At 34.1% G+C, this 21982-nt stretch overlaps 1 protein-coding gene across 5 annotated transcripts in view; it reads right to left on the bottom strand.

Annotated features, from left to right (window-relative positions):
• LOC145683499 (phospholipid scramblase 2-like) overlaps positions 1-21982 on the bottom strand; it is a 289918-nt gene that overhangs the window by 64619 nt on the left and 203317 nt on the right. For 4 of the 5 annotated variants that reach the window (XM_081754836.1, XM_081754839.1, XM_081754838.1 and 1 more), the window contains one exon: positions 2529-2609. In XM_081754836.1, coding sequence (XP_081610962.1) covers positions 2559-2609 — 51 coding nt within the window. In that variant the 3' untranslated portion in view covers positions 2529-2558. Of the gene's footprint in view, positions 1-2422; positions 2610-21982 lie in introns of those variants that run through there. The other variant, XM_081754837.1, reaches the window with a different exon arrangement.

The following is a 21982-nucleotide window of genomic DNA, read 5'->3' as shown; positions in this document are numbered from 1 at the left end:
TTACTGCCTTTACATTTGAAGGTCAATTATATGAGTATAATCGTGTAGTATTTTGTTTAATTAAGGGAAGTATTGCATTATGAGCGTGTTTAAATCAAGTACTGGTACAAGTCTTGCGACCTAACGTAATTTTCTTTGCGCACGATATCTTAATTATAAGTAAAACAACAAATAACTATTTTAAGAATTTTGACATTGTTCTCATTCGTTTAGGAAGTGCTGATTTTACTGTTAATTTTGAAAATCAAGACTCTTAAAGAAATCTATTGAATTTTTGAGATATAAAATCTGTTCACAAGGATTATGTTTCAATGATTGTAAGATTCAAGCTGTGAGAGATTTTGCTCTAGCCTGCTCCATATTATTCTTTGAAAATCATCTTCAAATTACATTTTCCTGTTGTTCCCCTGAATAATTGTACTCTATATGTCTCTTTCCGTGAACTAAAATGTTCTTCTTTTATCAGTACGTCTCTTTTTCTTGTGAAAAGTATTCAGAATGTTTATAAAGTATTTCTGCTATGATTAATATCATATGGTTGTTTACACTTAACCATTTATCCATTTACTCCTCTTTCCACAAATCTTCCTTTTAAACGATGACGTTACCTAATCCTCTTTTAGCCACTGCCATTTAATTTTAGGCTTTCCATTTCGAGTTTACTATCGTATCTACAAGCGAACGCCCCGTCTACACTCGCTATTCTATGTTATAACAAACACGTGCATCATTTATGGACTTACAATTTTAATTTCCTTAAGAACATATTTTCGCCAAATTTATTATTTAACTAAGTTGGTTTTACTTTCCACTACTCTCGTAAGTCAAAAAATGGTCCGTCCTTTCTTCAAAAATGATTTGCAACTCGTGAGCATCATAAACCATTCCTAAATTGAATTGTGTGTCGTCGTTTACTTTTCCCTACATCCCAACGACTTTATTCTAGCTAATTGTCGAATCAACTTCTAACCCACAATAACTTATTTTTCTGTCCAATACAGCGAAATTTACTGTTCAAATCCTACTTAATTATATTTTTCTTCCTGTTTGCAACTACGTGCGGAGCATATTCTCACACTATATTAGGTCTTGATACAAATCTGGATATCCGTCACTTTATCCTGACTTCAAATCACACGAATCACACTGCTTATCAGAACATTAAAGCGAATAATTGCTACTGCATGTCATTCTTTCGAATTTGAACTACTAAATAGTAACTCGTAGCAACGTATTACCACTCTTGCCTTATTATCTTTTCACCTTGTGACTTCTACATACGCGATCTCAATCTTTCCGTTTTCCATCAGGGTTGCAATCTCTTTTTCTCATATCTCAGGTGCATGGGGTCCTTCGTTCGATCCCAGCTCGTGCTAGATGAACTTTGTGATGGGCAAACATCTTGAGTGTGGTTTTCCTCAGAATTCTCCTGTTTCCTCCCACTGTCTTCATTCCAATATCACTTGCATTTCTTATAATCATCGTCTCATTTAGCCTAGGCAGTATAAGCACGTGTCATAGAACTGAAAGATTTCATGTCTCTCTTTGTCGTCATTTCATAGTTCAGATATCAAGTCTTCAAATTTTTGCTCTCTCTTTGACTATCCTCTTTAACCAAACCCATTATCGATGCAGCAAAAATGCATATTTAACAAATAAATTTTCCAAAGCTGCCTTCATTTGCCTAAAGACGCACTGACAGTTTAAAAAAGATTTTATTAGGACCTGTTGTCATGAATTTGGCATATATTTTTCCGATTAATTTGTGATGTTAACCCTATTAATTTTATCATGCTTTAGGCCGTCAAAAAATGAGTGTTCACAGACTTGCGTAAGCATATGGGAAATCTAGATGTTTATAAATATTTTCTTATAATTGTGAAATAATTCAACAACCAAAGCTTATATGTTGCTAAACCCTATAATCAATATCATAGGGATCATGCTTAATACTAGGAATCATGCTAGGGATCATGCTTAAACCAGATGGTTACACAAAGGAACACTTGAGGCAAAAGCTGTATCACAGGTTCCACGATACAGGGAACGTAGTAGATGAAACGAGTAACAGTAGTACACAGGCGTTTCAAAAATAGAACTAACGCATTACTTGAAACACTTAATGTAGAAAATACTACTAAAAGTAATAACAAATATATATATATATATATATATATATATATATATATATATATATATATATATATATATATATGTGTGTGTGTGTGTGTGTGTGTGTAGAGATATATACATATGATGGTTTGAAGGAAAGTGCGCGTTATTATTATTACAACTGGTTTTGTTAGCGATATTATCGTAAAAATTTTAAAGAATAACCACGCCGTGAAATCGAAAAAAAAGTTACGGAAGTACTGAGTTAGGTTAATACACTTACTAAATGCAGTGAATAAAACTCAACTCCTAAGAAATCAAAAAAATATATTCGTCCTTTTTGAATTTGTCACCAATACTTGCTCTTCAGAACAAATTATTTGAAATTATGAATAATTGGAAGTGCAATATCTTACCGATAGTCTATAAAATTATAATGTCCCCGTTCACATATAGCGAACCGCATCCGACATCGGATATGAAAAGTACATATAATCCTAAAATGAGAAAAGAGAAAAAATCATTGTAATTAAATTTGTTTAATATTATCTGAACAATGTGTTTATGTGCACTTTCTACAAAATAGAATTATATGCGAAATCGATTTCCGTATTAAACACAATAACGTACCAACAGAATTCAGCACCTAACGCAAATGACCTCCAAACTCTGTACAAAGGTGACTCTAAAGTTACTCTAAGATAATTACAAAACTACATTTAAGTCACTCTTACTTTAAGTGCTTCAGAATATACTAACGATGTAAACTATATATCTTTTATAAATATGCACAGTTCTTAAAAGTAAAGTATCATTGTACATATGGAATCACCTTAAAGGGAAATTCTCCTCTTTTTCATAAACTATGGATAGCATAAGTGAGCAAATTTTGTATGATTCTGCGCAGTGAATGAATATTTAACAGGGTTATTATAGAAATCTTAATGACGTAGAAACCTAAGCTTGATATTCTCTGGTACTCCATGGATGAAACAGTTGAACATATAACACGACCATAAAGAATCCGGTCAGATAACAAAATGAAGAATATGAACCATCCATCAGCAATAGGGCGCTTTGGGTGCTAGAAATGTGAAGACGCTTGTGTAAGATATCCCAATTCAATCCTCTAACAAACCTTCCATTTTATTGGCCCAATCAGTGTAAATACCTCAGAAACTCAATTGAGTATACTGTACAATTTAATAGCTGAAATTAGATAACATATACATATATCGCATATAATATGAGAAATAACTACTCAAGATTTCCTGCTTTATAATTTTATCGTAAATACGTAATCAAGAAAGAACGAAATAAGGTAGACCGATCGATTTTTCATTGATCAATTCACAAATAAGCGATCCGGTAATTAGCCTCATAATCAAAAATTATTCACTTTCTTATTCCTTTTTCTTTACTGGAATCGGTTTTTCGTATGATTATACAACTAAATATGTTGCCATTTAACAACTCCACTTTTCTCCCCTCTTTCCGACATTCGCGAGAATATACCAATTCTCATTTTTTTACATTTTCTTCCGATATGGTTGTAACTGATAACCATTAATAATAGGTCTTCTTTATACGCACTAAATAAAGGTTAAACGAAGTACTTAAATACCGCAGGAACAAACTCGTGACCGTGTAGCGAATGAACACTTTCACATGTTAAATAAGTCTCAAGCACATCATCTCACGATGGGGCATGTCGTACGAAACTCACCGGCTGGGAATCCGCTTCGCTCCAAGGAAGAAGGAAAGAGTGTTGCCGTCTGGAAATACTATTCACATTTTTCACCTTTTCTACAATCGTTTTAATCGTTATAACTTTTCTCTTTTTGAAAATAAAAATGTTGCAACTTTTTCTTTCTCTTCTTTTTCGTTTTTAGACAGCATCAATTGATTTTATAATATATTTTCAGCTTCTTTATTTGTAATAAAAGTCGTCCTGACAATCCTTTATCTAATCCAAGATTCAGGGGCGTCTTTTGCTACAATTTGCCCCGCCTGAAGAAAAAATATCATTTCTTGGAACATCGTGTAAATTCAAGATACACAGTAATAGCTAGGAATATTCAGTTGTCACAAGTATTTGCAAATATTAGAAACTCATCTTAAAACTAGATAAATACACAGTAAATTTTATTACCATTTTAATTTCTAGTTCATTATTTTGACTAATTAACTGGTCATTATCAACATGTTAAACGTATCTCCTTTTAATATATAAAATATCAATTAAAGTTATCTTTATATACATTTTTCTAAAATACTTCTAAGAAATGTATCTCAACTTATTTATACAATTTCTTATTAAAAAGGTTTATAATTGTCCAAAGATCACATTTAAATATATGAAAACATTATTTTTGTCAGTTAATCTTGAGCAATGTTGTTTTATTATGTGTTACTTTCGCTCTACTTCCGTCTTTGAAGATATTTCTTTACTTCGGAAATATGATCCCACATGTTGTTCATTAGGTAGTAAAATCGTATTAGGTGTAAGAAATCTCCTCATAACAAATGGTCCCATCCAATTGTGACTGAGTATCCTGGATATCATTTCTCTTATGGACGATATTACATGACTTTTAACTAAAACTCTGTCTTAATTTAAATCATAACTGGTTGTCTACGTTGAAACATAAGTTTGTTCCTGTTATTTCAAGCCTTTTCCATGTTGAATAGGGCATTCTGCCATATTCCCTGACCTGATTTATTCTCAAGATCAAGATCTGAAGTATGCCAACAGTTTGCCAATGGTGTGAAATTTGGCGTCCATAATAAAGTTCCATTGGGACAACTTTCAGACCTGTATGTTCACAGATATTAAAAGAATATTGGAGTTCTGGAATAAAATTACACCATTGTGTTGTTTATTTAAGAGAAAAGCTCTCATCGCCGATTTCAGAGTTTTAATGAATCTTTCTGCTGGATTCGCCTCTGAGTGGTATGTGCTAATTCTGATATGTTTAATACCAAATCCAATGAGAAATTTCGAAAAATAATCCGATACGAAAACCGAGACGTTATTAGTTGCTGGGGTCTCCAGATAGCTCAAAGGACTGAAAATACCCATAAATACTTTAGCTTACAAGGGAGAAGTTTTTTCTTCATTTTCTCTAGGACTACGAACCTGTTTACATAATCTACTCCAATTAAAATAAATTTGAAGCCTTGTGAAGATGGGAGAGGGCCAATAATATCGTAAGTCCTAAAAGACTAACTATTCTAAAAAACGCAACTTCCTTTGGTTCGCTTCTTTAATACGCTAACAAATATCACCGGTTCTTATATATTCCTTAACATCATTCAAGGAATTATTTCACGTAAATCTTTTTATGATTTTCCTCCAGGTCCTAAAAGACCCAGAATGAGAGCCTGTTAGTCGATCATCATGAAAATATTCAATAATATTATGTTGTAGTCCATCCGGAATGACTATCCTGAATGGATTTACAACAGAATTCAATTTTTTCATTGAATCTTATTATTCAAAGATTATCCTGTTACTTGTTCTCAGGTACTAATCTTTCTATTATTCTTAATAATTCAGGATCTTCTTTTTGTAAAACATCTATTGGTTCTCTACTTAATGGCAAACGCCAAGTATTTGCTATTTTCATATTATTCTTATAAGAAGGTAAACCAATAGGACTCTCGCTTAGGTTGAATTCAAAAGGATGGTGCATACGCGTTAAAAATCGGCTACAATATTATCCCCTGATCTAATATGGTAAATAACAAAATTAAATTGTTACCAGGTCTGTACTAAAGGAAATATACCAACAATCTCTGAGTTGTTTAATATCCAACACAATGCTTTGTTATCAGTATAAATGTCAAATTCCGAAACCATATAATTTTTATATCTTGAAAAATTTATACGAGACTGATAAACTCAATCTCATAAATGCTTGTAAGTTTATCAGCCTCAAAGTGTCTCTTGCTGTAAAATGCTACTATACCTTCATCGTTTTTCTGCGAAAGGACTCCCTTCCACGACCTTCCCATCGACACGGACTATAAATCTTTTATCTAAATCTGTTATTTTATTAACTGCATTCTTAATTAACAGATCTTTCAACCTATCCATAATCCTTTGTTCCTCACTTGTCGAAGTAAATTTCTTGTTAATAGACTTAAGTTCACTTAAAGGACCCATAATTTCCTGCAATTGAGGAACACATTTCGAATAGTATGAAAAAGCCCAAGTACCTTCATTAAACCTTTTCTGTTCCTGAGTGGAGGTATATTTCTTATAGCAGACACTCTAGAAGGATCTACTTCCAGTGTCACCAACTATAATATAACTACGATATTTGATTTTCCTATAAAAGAACAAACTCTTGTCTAGGGAAATTGTTATAGTTTCGAAAACGATCAAGTACTTTTATCATCGATATCTTATATTCTTCTATAGTTTTGGTTCCTAAAGGACATCATCAAAATGAATGCGTACACCCTTAATTACCGAATCTCAGAGAATCTTCTCCATTGTTCTGGCGAGTATGTTACCTCTCGTTTTAATTCCGACAGTAATTCGAGTAAACTGATAACTAGTCTTCCGTATTACTATAGTAGTTATTTCTCTAGAGTCTTCATGGAGAAAAGATTTGAAAGTAGGCTTTCTTTATATCTAATCTGGAATAAGCTGTATTACCCGCAAGGGCAGTTAAACACTCCTCGAGATTAGGCGAATGATATACGGCATTGACTTTAATGCATTACTCTTACAAAAGTCTCCAACAAGACGATGTGTATCATCTTTATTTTTCAGAAGATAACACGCTCTGGCATAACTGGAATGATCGACTTGAACTAAAACCCCTCGATCAATTAATTCCTTAATTTGCGAATCAAGTATTTCGCACAATAGAAGTGTGACACAAGTAAAAAATTTGAGTTTTTGAGTTATTGCCACTGAGAGGCGCGCAATATTTTACTCTAGCTAGTAAAAAAATTTCACACTTTTAACGTAATTTTTACCCGTTAGAGAGCTTTGCCAAGAAAGTAAGAAATGCCAAGCAATGCAAAGGAAGTCAACTTGAATTTCAAGTTAATAATAATGAAACTACAATGCTTTCTTTTTACACTTTTTCGCTGGTAGCCTTTTAACAGTTTGTAGCCAGGTGCACAATTTTACAAAGTGCATGTTTAACCCTTTTGCGGCCAATTTTTCAGAACTTGATACCCAATAAAATGAAACCACCTCCAGGTGAATCTATATAACTATGTTGGTGGATTATGGTGTTGCATGTATTCTTGCAACGAGCCTAACTATAGGTAGAGTTTGTTCTTACAGGAAAATGATATAAAGAAGACAGGCATTCATGCCAGCCATCCACAAACACGGGCGCCCGCAGATTTTTTCCAGGGGAACAAAGTTCCTGAAAGTAGTTAGTTTTGCCCCAAAAATCCCTCAATTTGAAAGAAAAATCGCATAAAATCAAGAAGAATGCAATAATCAGGGAAAAATTTGCCACAGACCTCTCTGACATGTATATATGCACAAGTAAAAGATTTTCCACTTCTAAAATTCCTGAAAGTACGCATTCTGAGTACGTTCGTTATTAAGAACTTGTGGTTTATAGATTTTATATTTAAAAATGATGTAGCATACATGAACATGGCGATTATGAATTTATTCTTTCGTTGGCTTTCCTGAATAACGAAGAATACTTGCTTTGTTCTTTTTCCATTCATTTCTTTTTGCAACAGGAGCATTACTTATTTTCAACTGGTCAACTGAACTGTAGGATAGAATGTTTCTCTACTTCCCCATGCAGAGTTTCAGAGAGAACGCTTGTATCTGGTTGATTAGCCGATAGTCATAGTTTATCTGAATCATTGCAGCTATGTGAAGATGAACACGGAAAATCTGGGTCAGCTACTGAATCATCATCATATACAACATCACTATCACTGCGCCCTTGGGTCAAATGTCCGCTCTTTCCCCACTCTGGGTTAACATGCCCACAAGTTGCAAGTTAGTATGTCATCAGTAAAATTCGTTTCACGGAACTTCGTTTCACTAGAGACTCAGTTGAGTAAACATGAGAACATTATCGACAGAAACTAAATAATAGTTTATTTAGACGTCGAATGGTGTGTGTTAACGTGCTGGTCAGAAACACTAGTATGCACAGCTTTATTTTTAATGATAGTCACTTTTGGCTAGCCTTTGTACATTAAACATGTCGGATATGCAATTCGCTTAAACCAGAACGAGACTATCTTGAAAGTATAATTTGAGAAGATAACTTTCCACGGCCTGAAAAAGGGTTAATTTCTTACAAGTAATGGATTACGAAATAGTTAGCAATTTTCCTTTTCTTATATTTTTCAGAAGATTATGACGTCAAGAGGGAGGCTTGAAGTACAAGCTGCATTGAAAACATAAATCTACAAATTGAGTATGCTGCAATGAACAAGCAAGACATTGCGATTTCTCAAGTAGAAAATGAAAGGTGAACTCAGGGGAGAAAGAAGATGAAAAGAAAATGGAACTATGTCTTGAAGATCAAAAAGGTGTTTCAAGGCAAAAATGAGGCAAGAACTGAAGACGGACAGGTGACGGAAGGTGATTAAAAGTGTGAACAGAGACGTCCTTTGGGAAATGGGGCAGAAGAGGAAATGGTGGCTGAAGATGAAAATGTGTTACAAGGCGAAAGGGAGGCAAGAAGCGAAGACGGACAGGTGAGAGAAGGTGATATTACGAATGAAAGGTGTGCAAATATTAATAATCAGGTTTCAGGAATGAAAGAAGGAGCGGTTCATGAAGGAAAAGACGAAACTTTGAAGCGTGGCGTAAAAAGCAGATCTCATGAGGAAGAGTGGGAAACAGATAAAATTAATGAAAGAGTAGGTGAGCTGCTGATGTATTTGCGTCGTGTCACAGTTAGAAAATATAGCTCAGTTTTTGGTGATGGCTCAAGTGAGAGTGATGTTTTATCTTATGATAATTCAGTAGCTGATACAGATTTTCAGTGTTCATCTTTGCTTAGTGCCACTGATTCAGAAAAAACTATCATTATCACCATCTAATCAGCCATGTACGAGCATTCATTCTCTCTGTCCCTGTGCATGGGGTAGTGGGGAAAGCTCTATCTCCGACAGTCCAGTTGACCAGTTGAAAACACGTAAACTTCGTCCTGCAAAAAGAAATGAATGGAAAAAGAACAAAGCAAGCATTCTTCGTAATTCACGAAAGTCTTACGTCTCAGCATCAAAGAATGCAAAATGTTTTAGAGCGAGACAAATGCGTCCACCTTGTAGTGCATAATGTAGATTGAAATGCGCTACAAAGATGGGAGCAGATAACAGGAGACCAATATTTCAAAACTTTTGGAGACACGGTAATGTGGCAAGACATAAGAGTTTGGAATTGGTTCATCCATCGTGCCGTTATTGCAAACGGAAGTAATCCACACCTAAATAATAAATTCTTTTTTCATGTAAATGGTTCTCGAATTCGAGTATGCAAAGTATTTTTAAAGCTACACTTGATATAAATGATCGACCAATACGAACCGTTCTTGAGAAATTAGACATGGGATTTGTGAATGAAGATTTAAGGAGTAAACATGGTAAACACAAGCAGTTGTAACCAGAATTAAAACAATGCATTCGAAACCACATTAATTCCATTCCACGAATCGAAAGTCATTATCTCCGCAAGCAGACAACACGAGAATTTATTGATGAGGAGAAAAGTATCGCTGAGTTATATAGAGAATATAAAGCACAGTGTGAAGAGAAGCAGGTTACCGCTACCTTTTTGTTGACGTACACGTCCGTTTTTAATCAGGGATTCAATAATTTTCTTTCTTTACGCCAAAAAAGACCAATGTGAATTGTGTGCATCATACGAAAATGCTCCAGTGGACGAGAAAGAAAAATTGAAAGACAACTACGATAGACTTTTATCTCACGTGGAGAAAAATGAAGATAAAGAAAAAGCACATGAACGTTACATTGTAGCTTGTTACGACCTGAAGGCAGTGTTACAAGTTCCTCGAGTCAACGTATCCATATTTTATTATAAATCAAAACTGAATACCTATAATTTCAGTTTCGCAGCTTAAAAGTGATGTTTATTGCTATTTCTGGCATGAATGTGAAGACAGCAGAGGTGCCACACAAATATCCTCCTATGTTTACATGTACTTAAAAAACGTGTCAGAACGTGCGAGGAATGAATCTTGGGAAATAGTTTTCTACTATGATAATTGCTGCGGCCAACAAAAAATAAATTCATGATCGCCATGTATATGCACGCTGTATCCACTTTAAACATAAAATCTATAACCCACAAGGTCCTGGTACCTGGATATACTAAGAAAGAGGGTGATAACGTTCATGTCGTTATCAAAAAAGCAGTTAAAAGATCATTAAAAACTGAACCAATTGATGTGCTTATCAGTATGTGCCAATAATTCAGGGAGCAAAAAAGAAAGAAAAGCCGTATAAGGTAACTCAATTAACGCATGAAAACTTTCTTGACTAGGGATCTTTGTCAAAACTACGGAAATAATTTCTCAAAAACCTACGATGAAGAGCAAATAAAATTTGCCGATATTAAGATAGCAAAGGTTGAGAAAGAAACACCGGACGGATTTTTTAAAATCAAAACTTCATACAAACAGGCGGATTACCAAAAAAATTGATGTCACGATGAGTACACCACTAATCGCGGCAGCGAAAAATGTGGTGCGAACTGAAAAAAGCGCATCGAAATAAATTGAAAATTTGGATCGCAAAAAGTCCAATATAATGGATCTTCTTGCTTCGCAACACATTCCCCCAGCTTACAAAGATTTCTAAAAATCACTTTTCAATTAGTAGTTTCTATTGGACAGCTGATGTAAAGACATTCATATTTGGATGATTATTTTGAAGTTATACCATAATTAAAAGTAATTGTTTTCTTGGGAAACTTCGAAAACTTCGATTGGTGTCACTTTTCCTCCTTGTCATCATTACACACTTTTACAAGGTGTCTCATCAGAATAGTAACAATTTGCAAAAAATGCCAATGATAAATAAAAAGAAAAGTGATACAAATCATAATTGTCACCCCTGGGATGACTGCATTTTGTGTACTAAATACCTATTGTTTCCAGTAACTTTATCTGTAACTATTTACAAAGTTAGAAGGAATTAATACACTATTTTCTTCGATATACAATACTCATTGTAATACTAGAGTTTGTTTTTTGCTCTTCTGAAAAATACGATTTTTGAGTTGTGTCACTGTTCTATGTCCTGTGCGATTTGTTCCTTTTGAAGAGGTATTGAAAATGGTCTTTCTTTAAAAGGTTCCTGTAAAATATAATCGACCAACGAAGTCTTTAATACACCCTACTCTTTTATTTATAACATTACTATAAGATGTCTTAACATCAGATATAAACTCCTCTTTATCTGAACCTGAATATTTCCAAGTCTTAAGAATATCATCATCTTTAATCGTTTTATTCACTTGTGTGGTTAATTCAGACTGGTTCATCCCATTGTGAGTTATCTCCGGATCCATTTCTTATTTCAATGTAGTAATTTATAAAAGTTATTAGCTTATACTTGATCAACATTCGGAACTTGTTAGTCACTCTCTACATTATTATCATAGTCGATAGGAGAAACATCTATTTGTATTAAAGCCTTCTCTTTAAATACTATCTGGTTACAGGTGACATCTTAACTCTTCTTTTCTACTTTCCTTTTCTTCTTTTTCTTCCCTTTCTTTTTCTTTTGATCAACATAAGAGTCATTCTCGTCTTTTCATAATGCGACGTGTTCGTAGAAATATTACAAACATCTCCTTCTATCCCATAGTTGTATGACTTTCGATCCCCTAATGAGTTCTCTTCCATATTACGAACCAGATCTCTCAATTCACTCGGAGCACTAATATGCAATAATTTCCTTTCAACGTCTTCTAAGGTTATTTCGCATTGCACCCCAGTATTTTGAAAACGAATCAAGTTTCTCTCCGAACTAAGTTATAACGAAACCATATGATCTTCACTACTATAATATACACCTGGATGTGAGTGTAAGATACCATCACTCTCATTCGATGTTACATGACCATCATCATTTTCACACTCCCAAAAATCTATGATTAATGAAACACGTCCATCTGTACATTGGCCATCACGATCACCCGATGGTATTCTTTAAAAATTTCCTTTTCGATTTAGGATTCATATAAATTCCATACGTTGTTTTTGATTTATCTTCTCAAAAGTGGCCTATCACATCTCGTAATTTATATCTAGATTGTGGATCTTGATGGCCTATATGATTGCCAGATCTAACATCCAATGAAGATTCTCTTTCTTGGACACTTATGTTCCCCGAATTACAATTTGGATAATTTTGCCTTGACTGGTTTTGCCCCTTACCTCCAGATCTAAGTCCTATATTATCACCATTCACACGATTAATTCCTTTAAAATTTATTCGAAGTCATTTACTGCCATTCCTAAGCACTAAACAATTCGATGTATAGTCTATGGTCAATTGTTTCACATAAGAATGGTGTTCCCAATATACAATCACATGGCAAAACATTCACAACTTTAAATTTAATTTTTTGAAAACTGACCAGCAAAATTAACAAAATAATTTCAGCATTCGTCGAAAATTTTGAATCAGATGCTGCATCTACAATACGTTCATGAACTTTTCTAATGTATTTCTGTGCACCACATCTTTTCACCAACCTATATGTTATTAAATTGAGATATGATCTGCTATCTAAGCAACAATCAACATTTTGTCCATTTATTATTCCGTCAATAAAGGAAGCTACGGTATCATTTCGCTCGGCAGGAATAATCTCTCGACATGGAAAACCTGGTTCACCAGACTCGATTATTGGTCTCTAAGGTTCACAATTATTTTTTTTGACAAAGTAATATCATTAACGGAGAATATATTATGTCCTGAAAACTTTCTATTATTAAAATTCCAGGATGACCTAGGAATATTATTTTGATCACCTTTACTTGATGTCATTCTTCTATTGAAGTCTAGTTTGCTACGTTGTCTTAACACAAGCTTTTCAGAGATTTCGATTAATCCTGCTCTGCTTTTAGGAATATAATCGTCTAACATTCTAAAATGTGTTACAAGATTCATACCGTTTAAAATTAAGTCAATAATTTCGCCTTAAGATCCAACAAATCCTAAGACATTAATTGAATATATAATTGATCTTTCAGAATGGTTCACTAATTCCGAGAGACCTAGCCTACGAAATATTTTCTCCGATATTAAAGTATGCTTACAAACAGGAGTCATAAATAATAATGGAAATCTCTTAAAAATTTGTTCTCAATTCAAATGATTTTGTAGGGCACACTGTATTTCTCTCAAACAAGCTCCGTCACATTTCGATATAAGGACAGTCAGAATCATTTGTACTGAATAACAACTCGACAACTCTTCAACTCTAAACATAACCTCAAAGGTCTGCAAACTATCCTCACCATTAACATTATTATTATCCCGGAACCTTTCCTCAAGATATTGACTAGTTTTATTAACGTATATTTTAACATCAAGTTTCCTTCAATACCCTGATATGAATCCGGCCTACAAGCTCCCGCTTCATTTGAGTGTAAATTATTAGCTTGTGAAAATTGTGCATCATTACTTACGGGAAATCTGAATGTTAAAGGGTTAAAGAATGCTGGGTGCGTAGCAATACCTTTGGGCTTAGAATTCCTAATCTGAGTCACTGTTTGATAATAATTGCGGATATTCAAGTATCTATGACCTTGAACGTGACTTCTCGTATTATCCTGCCTTGGTATTTCAAATTCATCGCGTCTAGGATACGGATTAACATTATTTACAGAGGAAGCATTAACATCTCGACTTGCCCTTGACAAACTAGAATTCTAAATATTTCGATCACTAAGATTTAGAGTAACATTTCCTAACCTAGAATAATTATCAATTCACCTTACATTAGATGGAGGTGTGAGATACATCAAAATTTCTCCGAAACTACTATTATCGGGAAAGCCAGTACTATTAACCGTTACGTATTCCGAAAATTCTTTAAGAATATCAATTACACAATCATTTTACTGTGAAGAGCATATAAATAAATATTATAATAACTACAAAATACCAAAAGTACGGCATCGCTACAGCGATAGTAGCAATACACCATCAACAGAACTCAATATTGTGAAGTATCTGTCTATTGGAAATGAAGTGACTGTGTATTTGATATAAGGAAGCATGAACTTTTGGAAACTTATTGAAGAAAACTTTGACTAGAAGTGTACATTCTCAGACACCTGTTGTAAATGCATATTTGTTAAATAAACTCGACTAGCTTCCTTCTTTCCTTTCCGCATACCTTCGAGCACAGCCTGATACTTCCCGATTAAGTCATCATTCTTGAGTTGGACAAAACTAGGAGGAACAGAACAACAAGGGGTATTCGACACGCGATCAAGAGAGGTGCAGGATCATCGGAGAGAAGCGGATCCCACCATTGGAGGACCACCGACTCCACAAGACAAAGAGTACCATTCTGACGGTTCATCGCCGCAGACACCTTTAAGTTTGTCACCAGAGTAGTAGAATGAAGATATAGAAGGACATTATCGTAAGACGCATCATCGACGCCCCTAGCAGTCCAGCAGGATTGAATTCCAGTTGTTGGCTGTTACCAGAAGATCCAGGTTCCTTCGCGGCAAACCTTTCATCGTGCCAGATGACCAGGACGACGCCAGTCTTGATGGAACAATCAGGCTAGTGCTCATTCCTATTCTTTAATTACAACCTTTCTCTTTCTCTCACCCTTTTCCCCAACTAGTCATTTTCTAAATTAAAAATATTTGAATTTTATTTAAATTCAACCACAATTTTACAGTTAAGTACCGTGTTGTGCATCAGTTCCATCCCCATTTGATTGCATTTATTTATTTCATATTCTGAGCCATAACTGATGACACAGCACCGGCACAATATCAACTGCAAAAAGACAACTATGATAGCGCTCAAAAAGTTTTCTCATAAGCGTGAAAAATTCTTATAATAATCAAAGGACATATGAGATTCGAATCCTTAAATATAAATATCATGCAAATTATGTGGTAATGATTACTATTCTCATACTACTTTAAATTTCTGATAAATCAATTCTGTAAACAAAGTAAATATTAACCAAGAGTAATATTCAATTACATTAAAATCCATGGCGAACTGAACCTTATAAAGGTTTGCACCACAATGCGAGTGAGTGTACAAATAATTATGGTATTGTGGACTGTCAATCTATTTCACGCTAACTATTCCTAAGTAAATCCGAATTCTTATTCACTGAAGGAGACAGAGTTACGTACGGTACAAAGTTATAACATGCCCGTAGAGAATCCGGTCAGTTAAATTCTTTTTTTTTTTTTTTTTTTTTAAATATGAACCATCCATCAGCAATAGGGCTCTTTGGGTGCTGGAAATCTGAAGACCCTTGTGTAAGATATTTCAGCTCAATCCTCCAAAAAACCTTCCCTTTTATTCGCTCAAACAGAGTCAAATACCTCAAAAATTCAATTGGGTATACTGTACAATTTAATAGCTGAAATTAAAAACACATACATATATGCATATGAGAAACATCTATTGGTACCCAAAATTTCTTCCTTTCTAATTTTATTGAACTCCGAAAGGAATAACAACACATAATTCGTCGTGAGGAATAACAAATATGATAATAATATATTGTCGTATACGATTGCGACGTGGAGCTACAAAAATCCCACATTCAATTTTTGTCTATTTATACATCCAAAATAATTAAACTGTATAACCTTCCTTTTATTTTTTCAAATTCTATGGTTTTAAAGGTATCTAAGGTCACAAATATTATATAACTCTCGAATGTTACTAATATACGAAATCTGGGTGGAACCTCCATCTAACCTTAACCTCAAATCCATTTTTCTCTTCTTTCTTTATTTTTTAAACATTAAATCTAGAATATGTTAGTATCAAATATAATTCAATCGTTATAAGTGGTCACGCCTCGTACTCTCACAAATGTTACACTGGGATGAATCCTATCAAACATTCCAATATTAATTTCAATTTTTGATAAAAAAAATTCATACAAATAAATAATAGTATTTTCAGGGAGCATAGGATCTCCTCTTCCTTTGACTGCTGCAAAACGTTATTAGGGATTGAGCTGTGATTGGTCAAAATGGCTGAATATTTCAAATGCCGTCTAATTAGTTTTTACTTAACGATCAACGGATGCCAAAACATTATGGGAAGCATTCTACGAAACAACCACACAATTAAGAAAAATGTTCCCTAACATTGACAAGGGACAAATTGAGGTACAAAAATTAGACTAATTCTCACCTTAGAATGGTAGTCAAATACCGTCCTTACGAAACTGCTTCCATTCGCTTCTCTCCTTTGTCCGGAATTGTCACCTTCGGTTAACTCCTACTAAACCACTCCATTTACCACAAACAAGAGAATTCGAAACACAGAAGAAATATATTCTTTTCAAAAGAAGTAAATACATAATCAAGAAAGAACAAAATAAAGTGGAGCGATCGGTTTTTCATTGGTTAATTCACAAATAAGCGATGCGGTAATTATCCTCATAATCAAAAAACATTCACTTTCTTATTCCTTTTTCTTTACTGGAATCGTTTTTTCGTATGATTATACATTTAAATACGTTGCCATTTAACAACTTCACTTTTTTCCCTCTTTCCGACACTCGCGAGAATATACCAATTCTCATTTTTTACATTTTCTTCCGATATATTTTAACTGATAATTATTAATAATAGGTCTCCTTTTTACGCACTATACCAAGGTTAAACGAAGTACTTAAAATCGCAGAAATCGCAGGATCAAACTCGTGATCGTGTAGCGAATGAACACTTTCCCATGTTACACAAATCTCAAGCAGACCTCCTCACACCGGGGCATGCCGTACGTAACTCACCGGTTCGAAATCCGCTTTGCTCCAACGAAGAAGGTAAGAGTATTGCAGTCTAGAAATACTATTCACATTTCTTCACCTTCTCTCCAATCGTTTTAATAGTTATAATTTTTCTCTTTTTAAAAATAAAAATGTTAGAACATTTTCTTTCTCTTCTTTTTCATTTTTAAACGTATCATTTGATTTTATAATCTATGTTCAGCTTCTTTATTTTTAAGAAAAGTCCTTCTGACCATACTGTTAAAAATCCAAGATTCAGGGCGGCATTTTTACAAACATTTCTGCGTACCTACACAGCCTTTAGATATTTTATAGGATTAATTTTCGTATAAGTGACACTAGTATCTTTAATTTGATTTTTCTGTTTACGACTAAACTACAATAATACCATATGACCAACATTTTGTGCATAAGTATGCTCAGTTCCTAATTGTTTTATATAATTATCCTTCAATTAGAAACAGTGTAAGGGATAGAATATCGTATTTTCTCCTAACCAAAAGATAACTCTGATCAACAATATTGTTAACATCCTAAGGTGCATGTTTAAAAAATTTTATTGATCTATTCCAATGGGCAGTACTATTGTAAGAGGCGCAGTTTCACATTTATGACTAAACCAAAGATACGTCAAATCAAGAACGTTCTTTCCTAAGCTATTCACAATGGAATTTTGAATTCTAATTAGCTGCGAAAACAAAAAGTGCATTTCTTGCAGAACTATGCAAACTACTATAAAAATAGACAATTATGGTGCGGAGTATATTCGTGGAAATTTTAGTCTGAGGTTCTCTGCTAAAAGAAAGAAAATACCAAACGGATGTGTCCGGATAGAACGCACAATTTCAAGATATTCTGTAGAATCAGTCCTCATTTTACATTAGTTGAAGTGCAAATATATGTTCCTTTCTGCTTACCCATGTAATACCCAATGAGTTATACACAGTCGTAAGTATTACATTGAATTATTCTGCTGATTGCATTAGTGTATGATGCAGATTCCTTCACTTTCCCTGAAGCCTTACACAAATCAAATGAAAAAGTTTGTGTCACGCCAAATGAGTTTTGTGTAGGTCAAACACAATGTGCGTGGATTTACTGGGGTTCTCCTATCTCCTACCGCTTTCTTCATTCCATCACCTCTTTCATTTCTCATCACTGTCTTCTTTAGCATAGCCCGCGTCACCATGAAACACAGAACTTAAAAATTTCATTTCATTCTCGTTTTGTACAACGTTTTTTGAATTGCTTTGTGAAGAATTTAAATATTATACATAATCCTGTAAATGCTATAAGTGTAACATGAAAGCATCCCGTTTGCTGATTAATAAAATATAACTGATTTTTTATAGTTATCATTTATGATTAAATATTTCACTATATATCCTTTACAGCATACTTATGTCTTTCCTTTTCTTTTCCTATTATGAAAAGTGCTACTAAGCTAGTAAACTGATCAAATATAACGCGTGCTAAATTACCATTTTTCTGATCCATTTTTGAGATATGTCCAGCACTTATCCAAACAGGTGCTAATTCCTATAAAAGTCTTATTATGCGGTTAACATACCCTGGGATCATTCATGAGCTATCAGGATTAATTCAATATCAATACTCAAACCAATGCCAAATGGAAAACGAGATCTTTGGGTCGGTCGACGCAGCTCACACCTCTTGGCATGGTAAGTTAGACTCTGCTGACAAACATTACGTTACCAACTTTTCTACCTGTATCAAAAAGCCGGAAGAATCGGAATCAATGCAAATGCCATTACTGATCATAGCATGTCTACTACCCGCTTGCAGCAGTCATGCTCAGCCACGGTGGCTCAGCCAAAATTGCATTTATTTCTTCTCCCCAACTTCTACCCAAAGTACAGTAACACCTGCCATATATTTAACCAGATCATCTAATACCTTCCGCGAGCCAAACGCCAGCTGATTATTTTCAGCAAGGGGAATGTCATTTTGAATCACACGAGATAACTTTACGAACCAATTTCTATAATTAACCAAGTGATCAGAATTGACATAACTGCAGAACATTCTGAGATTCCATACAAAATTAATGAAACTTCTACTTCTTTGAAGGACCCATTGTGTCCGTCGTTGTTCGTGGAATTTTTATGTAATTAACTTATGAGGAGGTGCTCGATAAGTTAGAAGCTGAAAGAACTGAAGTGACTAAATGTATACGAGTCAGAGATAATAACAGAGCATTGCACATAATATGTGTTTTGACAACTTCTCAATACACCAATGATCGGTTGTACAAAACTGCGTTCTTATATCTGAAGTATTATAGAGTATAACTGTCCCTATTAAGAACATTTCTCGCAATTAGATGTGATCGGTGTCAGGTTTATAACCAGCATATAACTGGTGTCAAAATGTTGTTATATCAGATTATTGTATTGACAAACCTGAAACTATAGAATCCTACAATATGCAGAAAACATCAGTTTTCAACCTATACTAGTGACAAGTAACCCAACCTATATTTAGAAATATAGAGGTAAGTCGGTGATAAGGACAAACCATTCTGACGCAACAGATCTTCTTAATACTATAGATTCAAAGTTGACTCGATCACAATCTGTCAATTCCCATCTCAGTCTTTAGCACATTCTTCCTTACATTATGCTCATCTTTAAAAATGTTTCTTATTCCGATGCCAATTAATGATAGATCATGTAACAACAGCAGTCTCCGCTCTTTGAAGTTAACATTTATGCTATATATTCTAAATTGTTAGTTCAACTCCTTATTTTATAGAACACTGCAATATATTTTAATAATGCACACTTGCACTTTCCCAACCTTTTATTATCACCTTTTCTTCTTTTCATGATAGTGGAAGTCAATATTTGAACTGGTTCTGCTCTTTATAAATCTGAGTGCTTTAGATTTTATAAGTATCAATTTATAACTAAATCTACATCTATTGCCTAAATATGCACGAACCACCAGTCAAACTACAGTCGATGTTGTTATTAGTACTGTCTCTACGGTTGATAAAGGCAATATACACATCCTCGATAGTATCGCTAGTGACCGTATTTATGTGAAAGACGTTTTCACCCAACAACGAAGTCAATGTTCTAAGTAAATTTTAAGAACTCTTATGTTAACATACGAGAAAAAATGTCTCTTCTTATATATATATATATATTGTTCTTTATCTAATTGCAAAACACCGGCGTCAGATACAAACTTCAGTAACACCTCCCATAGCGTCACCGTAAACACCATCATTAGAGCTAAGAAAAATATCTCTCTATGACGCTGTATATGACGCTCGTCTACGCATCTTAAATATATTTTCGAAAAAATTAAAAAAAAACGCAGAATTTTAAACATTTGACGTACTCAGGTCGATGACAAAGGGAAGTTCATCATTAATTTCTTACTCGTAAAGGCTTATTGGATCAAAGTGTGCAACCACATAGTCACCGCATGAATATTGGGAAAATTCATGTATTACCAGAACAAATAGTTAGTTCCTCCTGTCCTCTCGTTCAGAACAACCAACATCTACATACGGACAATGACAAATGATACAGTTCAGAAATCTTCTTCAGTCAGTGTTTACGCCTCAGCTTTCCACAAATCGATTACGTTTTAGAACTTCGGAAGGTGTAATAACTCAACTACTCCAATTTTCTATCCAAAACACGTTAGAAATCAATAATCTCATGATTCTGGAAATCACCTTCCGGTGACATACAGTTCATCGTCAATCTGAGACATGATACTATCTCTGTCACCGACCAGATATCGTACAATTTCCTTAAAAATTGTATGATTTTTTATTTTTCTAGCCACAGTATTAGAACTTATTAATCGAATAGGTTTATACTCTTCGCATTGGAAAGTATCTAAAGTCTCTATATATCTAAAACCAAACAAAATGCAGAGTTCATACAATCGTATCCTCCAATGCAGTTAACATCAAAATTGTGTAAGTTAATGAAAAAAGTTCGCGCTGTGTATACACCGCATATCACCAGTCGAAAACATTTATCTCTCCATCAAACTAGATTACAACATTATTACCTTACGTTACAAGATCGACTACTTTGCTTAACAACCATTATTACACATCACTATTAAGAATCTCTCCCATCTTGTGTAGTATCGATGGTTTTCAGAAAAAGATATTTGATATTAATTAGCACTACGTATTATTTCACAAACCATTTAAACGGATGTTTTTGCTTCTTACCTCCTAATCATGTACTGTTTCGTTCTCAACTACATAACCTGTCAGTATAAACAATTCGTTATCTCGTCCAGTCTTTTCTACACAAGGGTACTGCAAGATTCTAGTTAATCACCTCTTCTGTACAACATGTTATATTCTTTCAAGTTATTCTCTCCATCACAAGAGGACGTCAAAAAATTCTCGGAATTTCGTTGTAATGTCCTTACTGTTATTCGAATCAGCCTTAACTAATGACTGTAATTTAATTAATTATTTTTGATTAGTGTTAAATAATGTGCATAATGTTTTGGTTTATTTTGTTTATTTAGAAATAGGAGTGTATTGTGATCTCAACAGATAACGTCACAGTTCCCGGAGAGGACGAATACCATATATCTTATTTTTTTTAAAAAAAAAACAGCTGTTTGGGAGTGGTTTTAAAAATTTCGGGGTGGACAGAAATCCTTGAAAGCCCATTAACCTACACAAACGAAGAAACAGCCGTGTAAACAAAGCAGTTAAAGAGATCAGATCAAATATTGACCATCGACGAGCTGGGGCAAGAACTACGGACTTTGCATTGATCCATTAACTCAATCATGTAAAATGATTTGAAGATGAAACGTGACAGTTGCCCAAAGGTGCTGAATCCGAATCAATTGGAAATTCGT

The sequence above is a fragment of the Thermobia domestica genome, chromosome 4, assembly GCF_964235325.1.
Source record: "Thermobia domestica chromosome 4, izTheDome1.hap1.1, whole genome shotgun sequence".
Classification (NCBI taxonomy): Eukaryota; Metazoa; Arthropoda; class Insecta; order Zygentoma; family Lepismatidae; genus Thermobia; species Thermobia domestica.
Note: the sequence above shows the minus strand (reverse complement) of the source record. Positions and strands in the feature narration are given on the sequence as shown.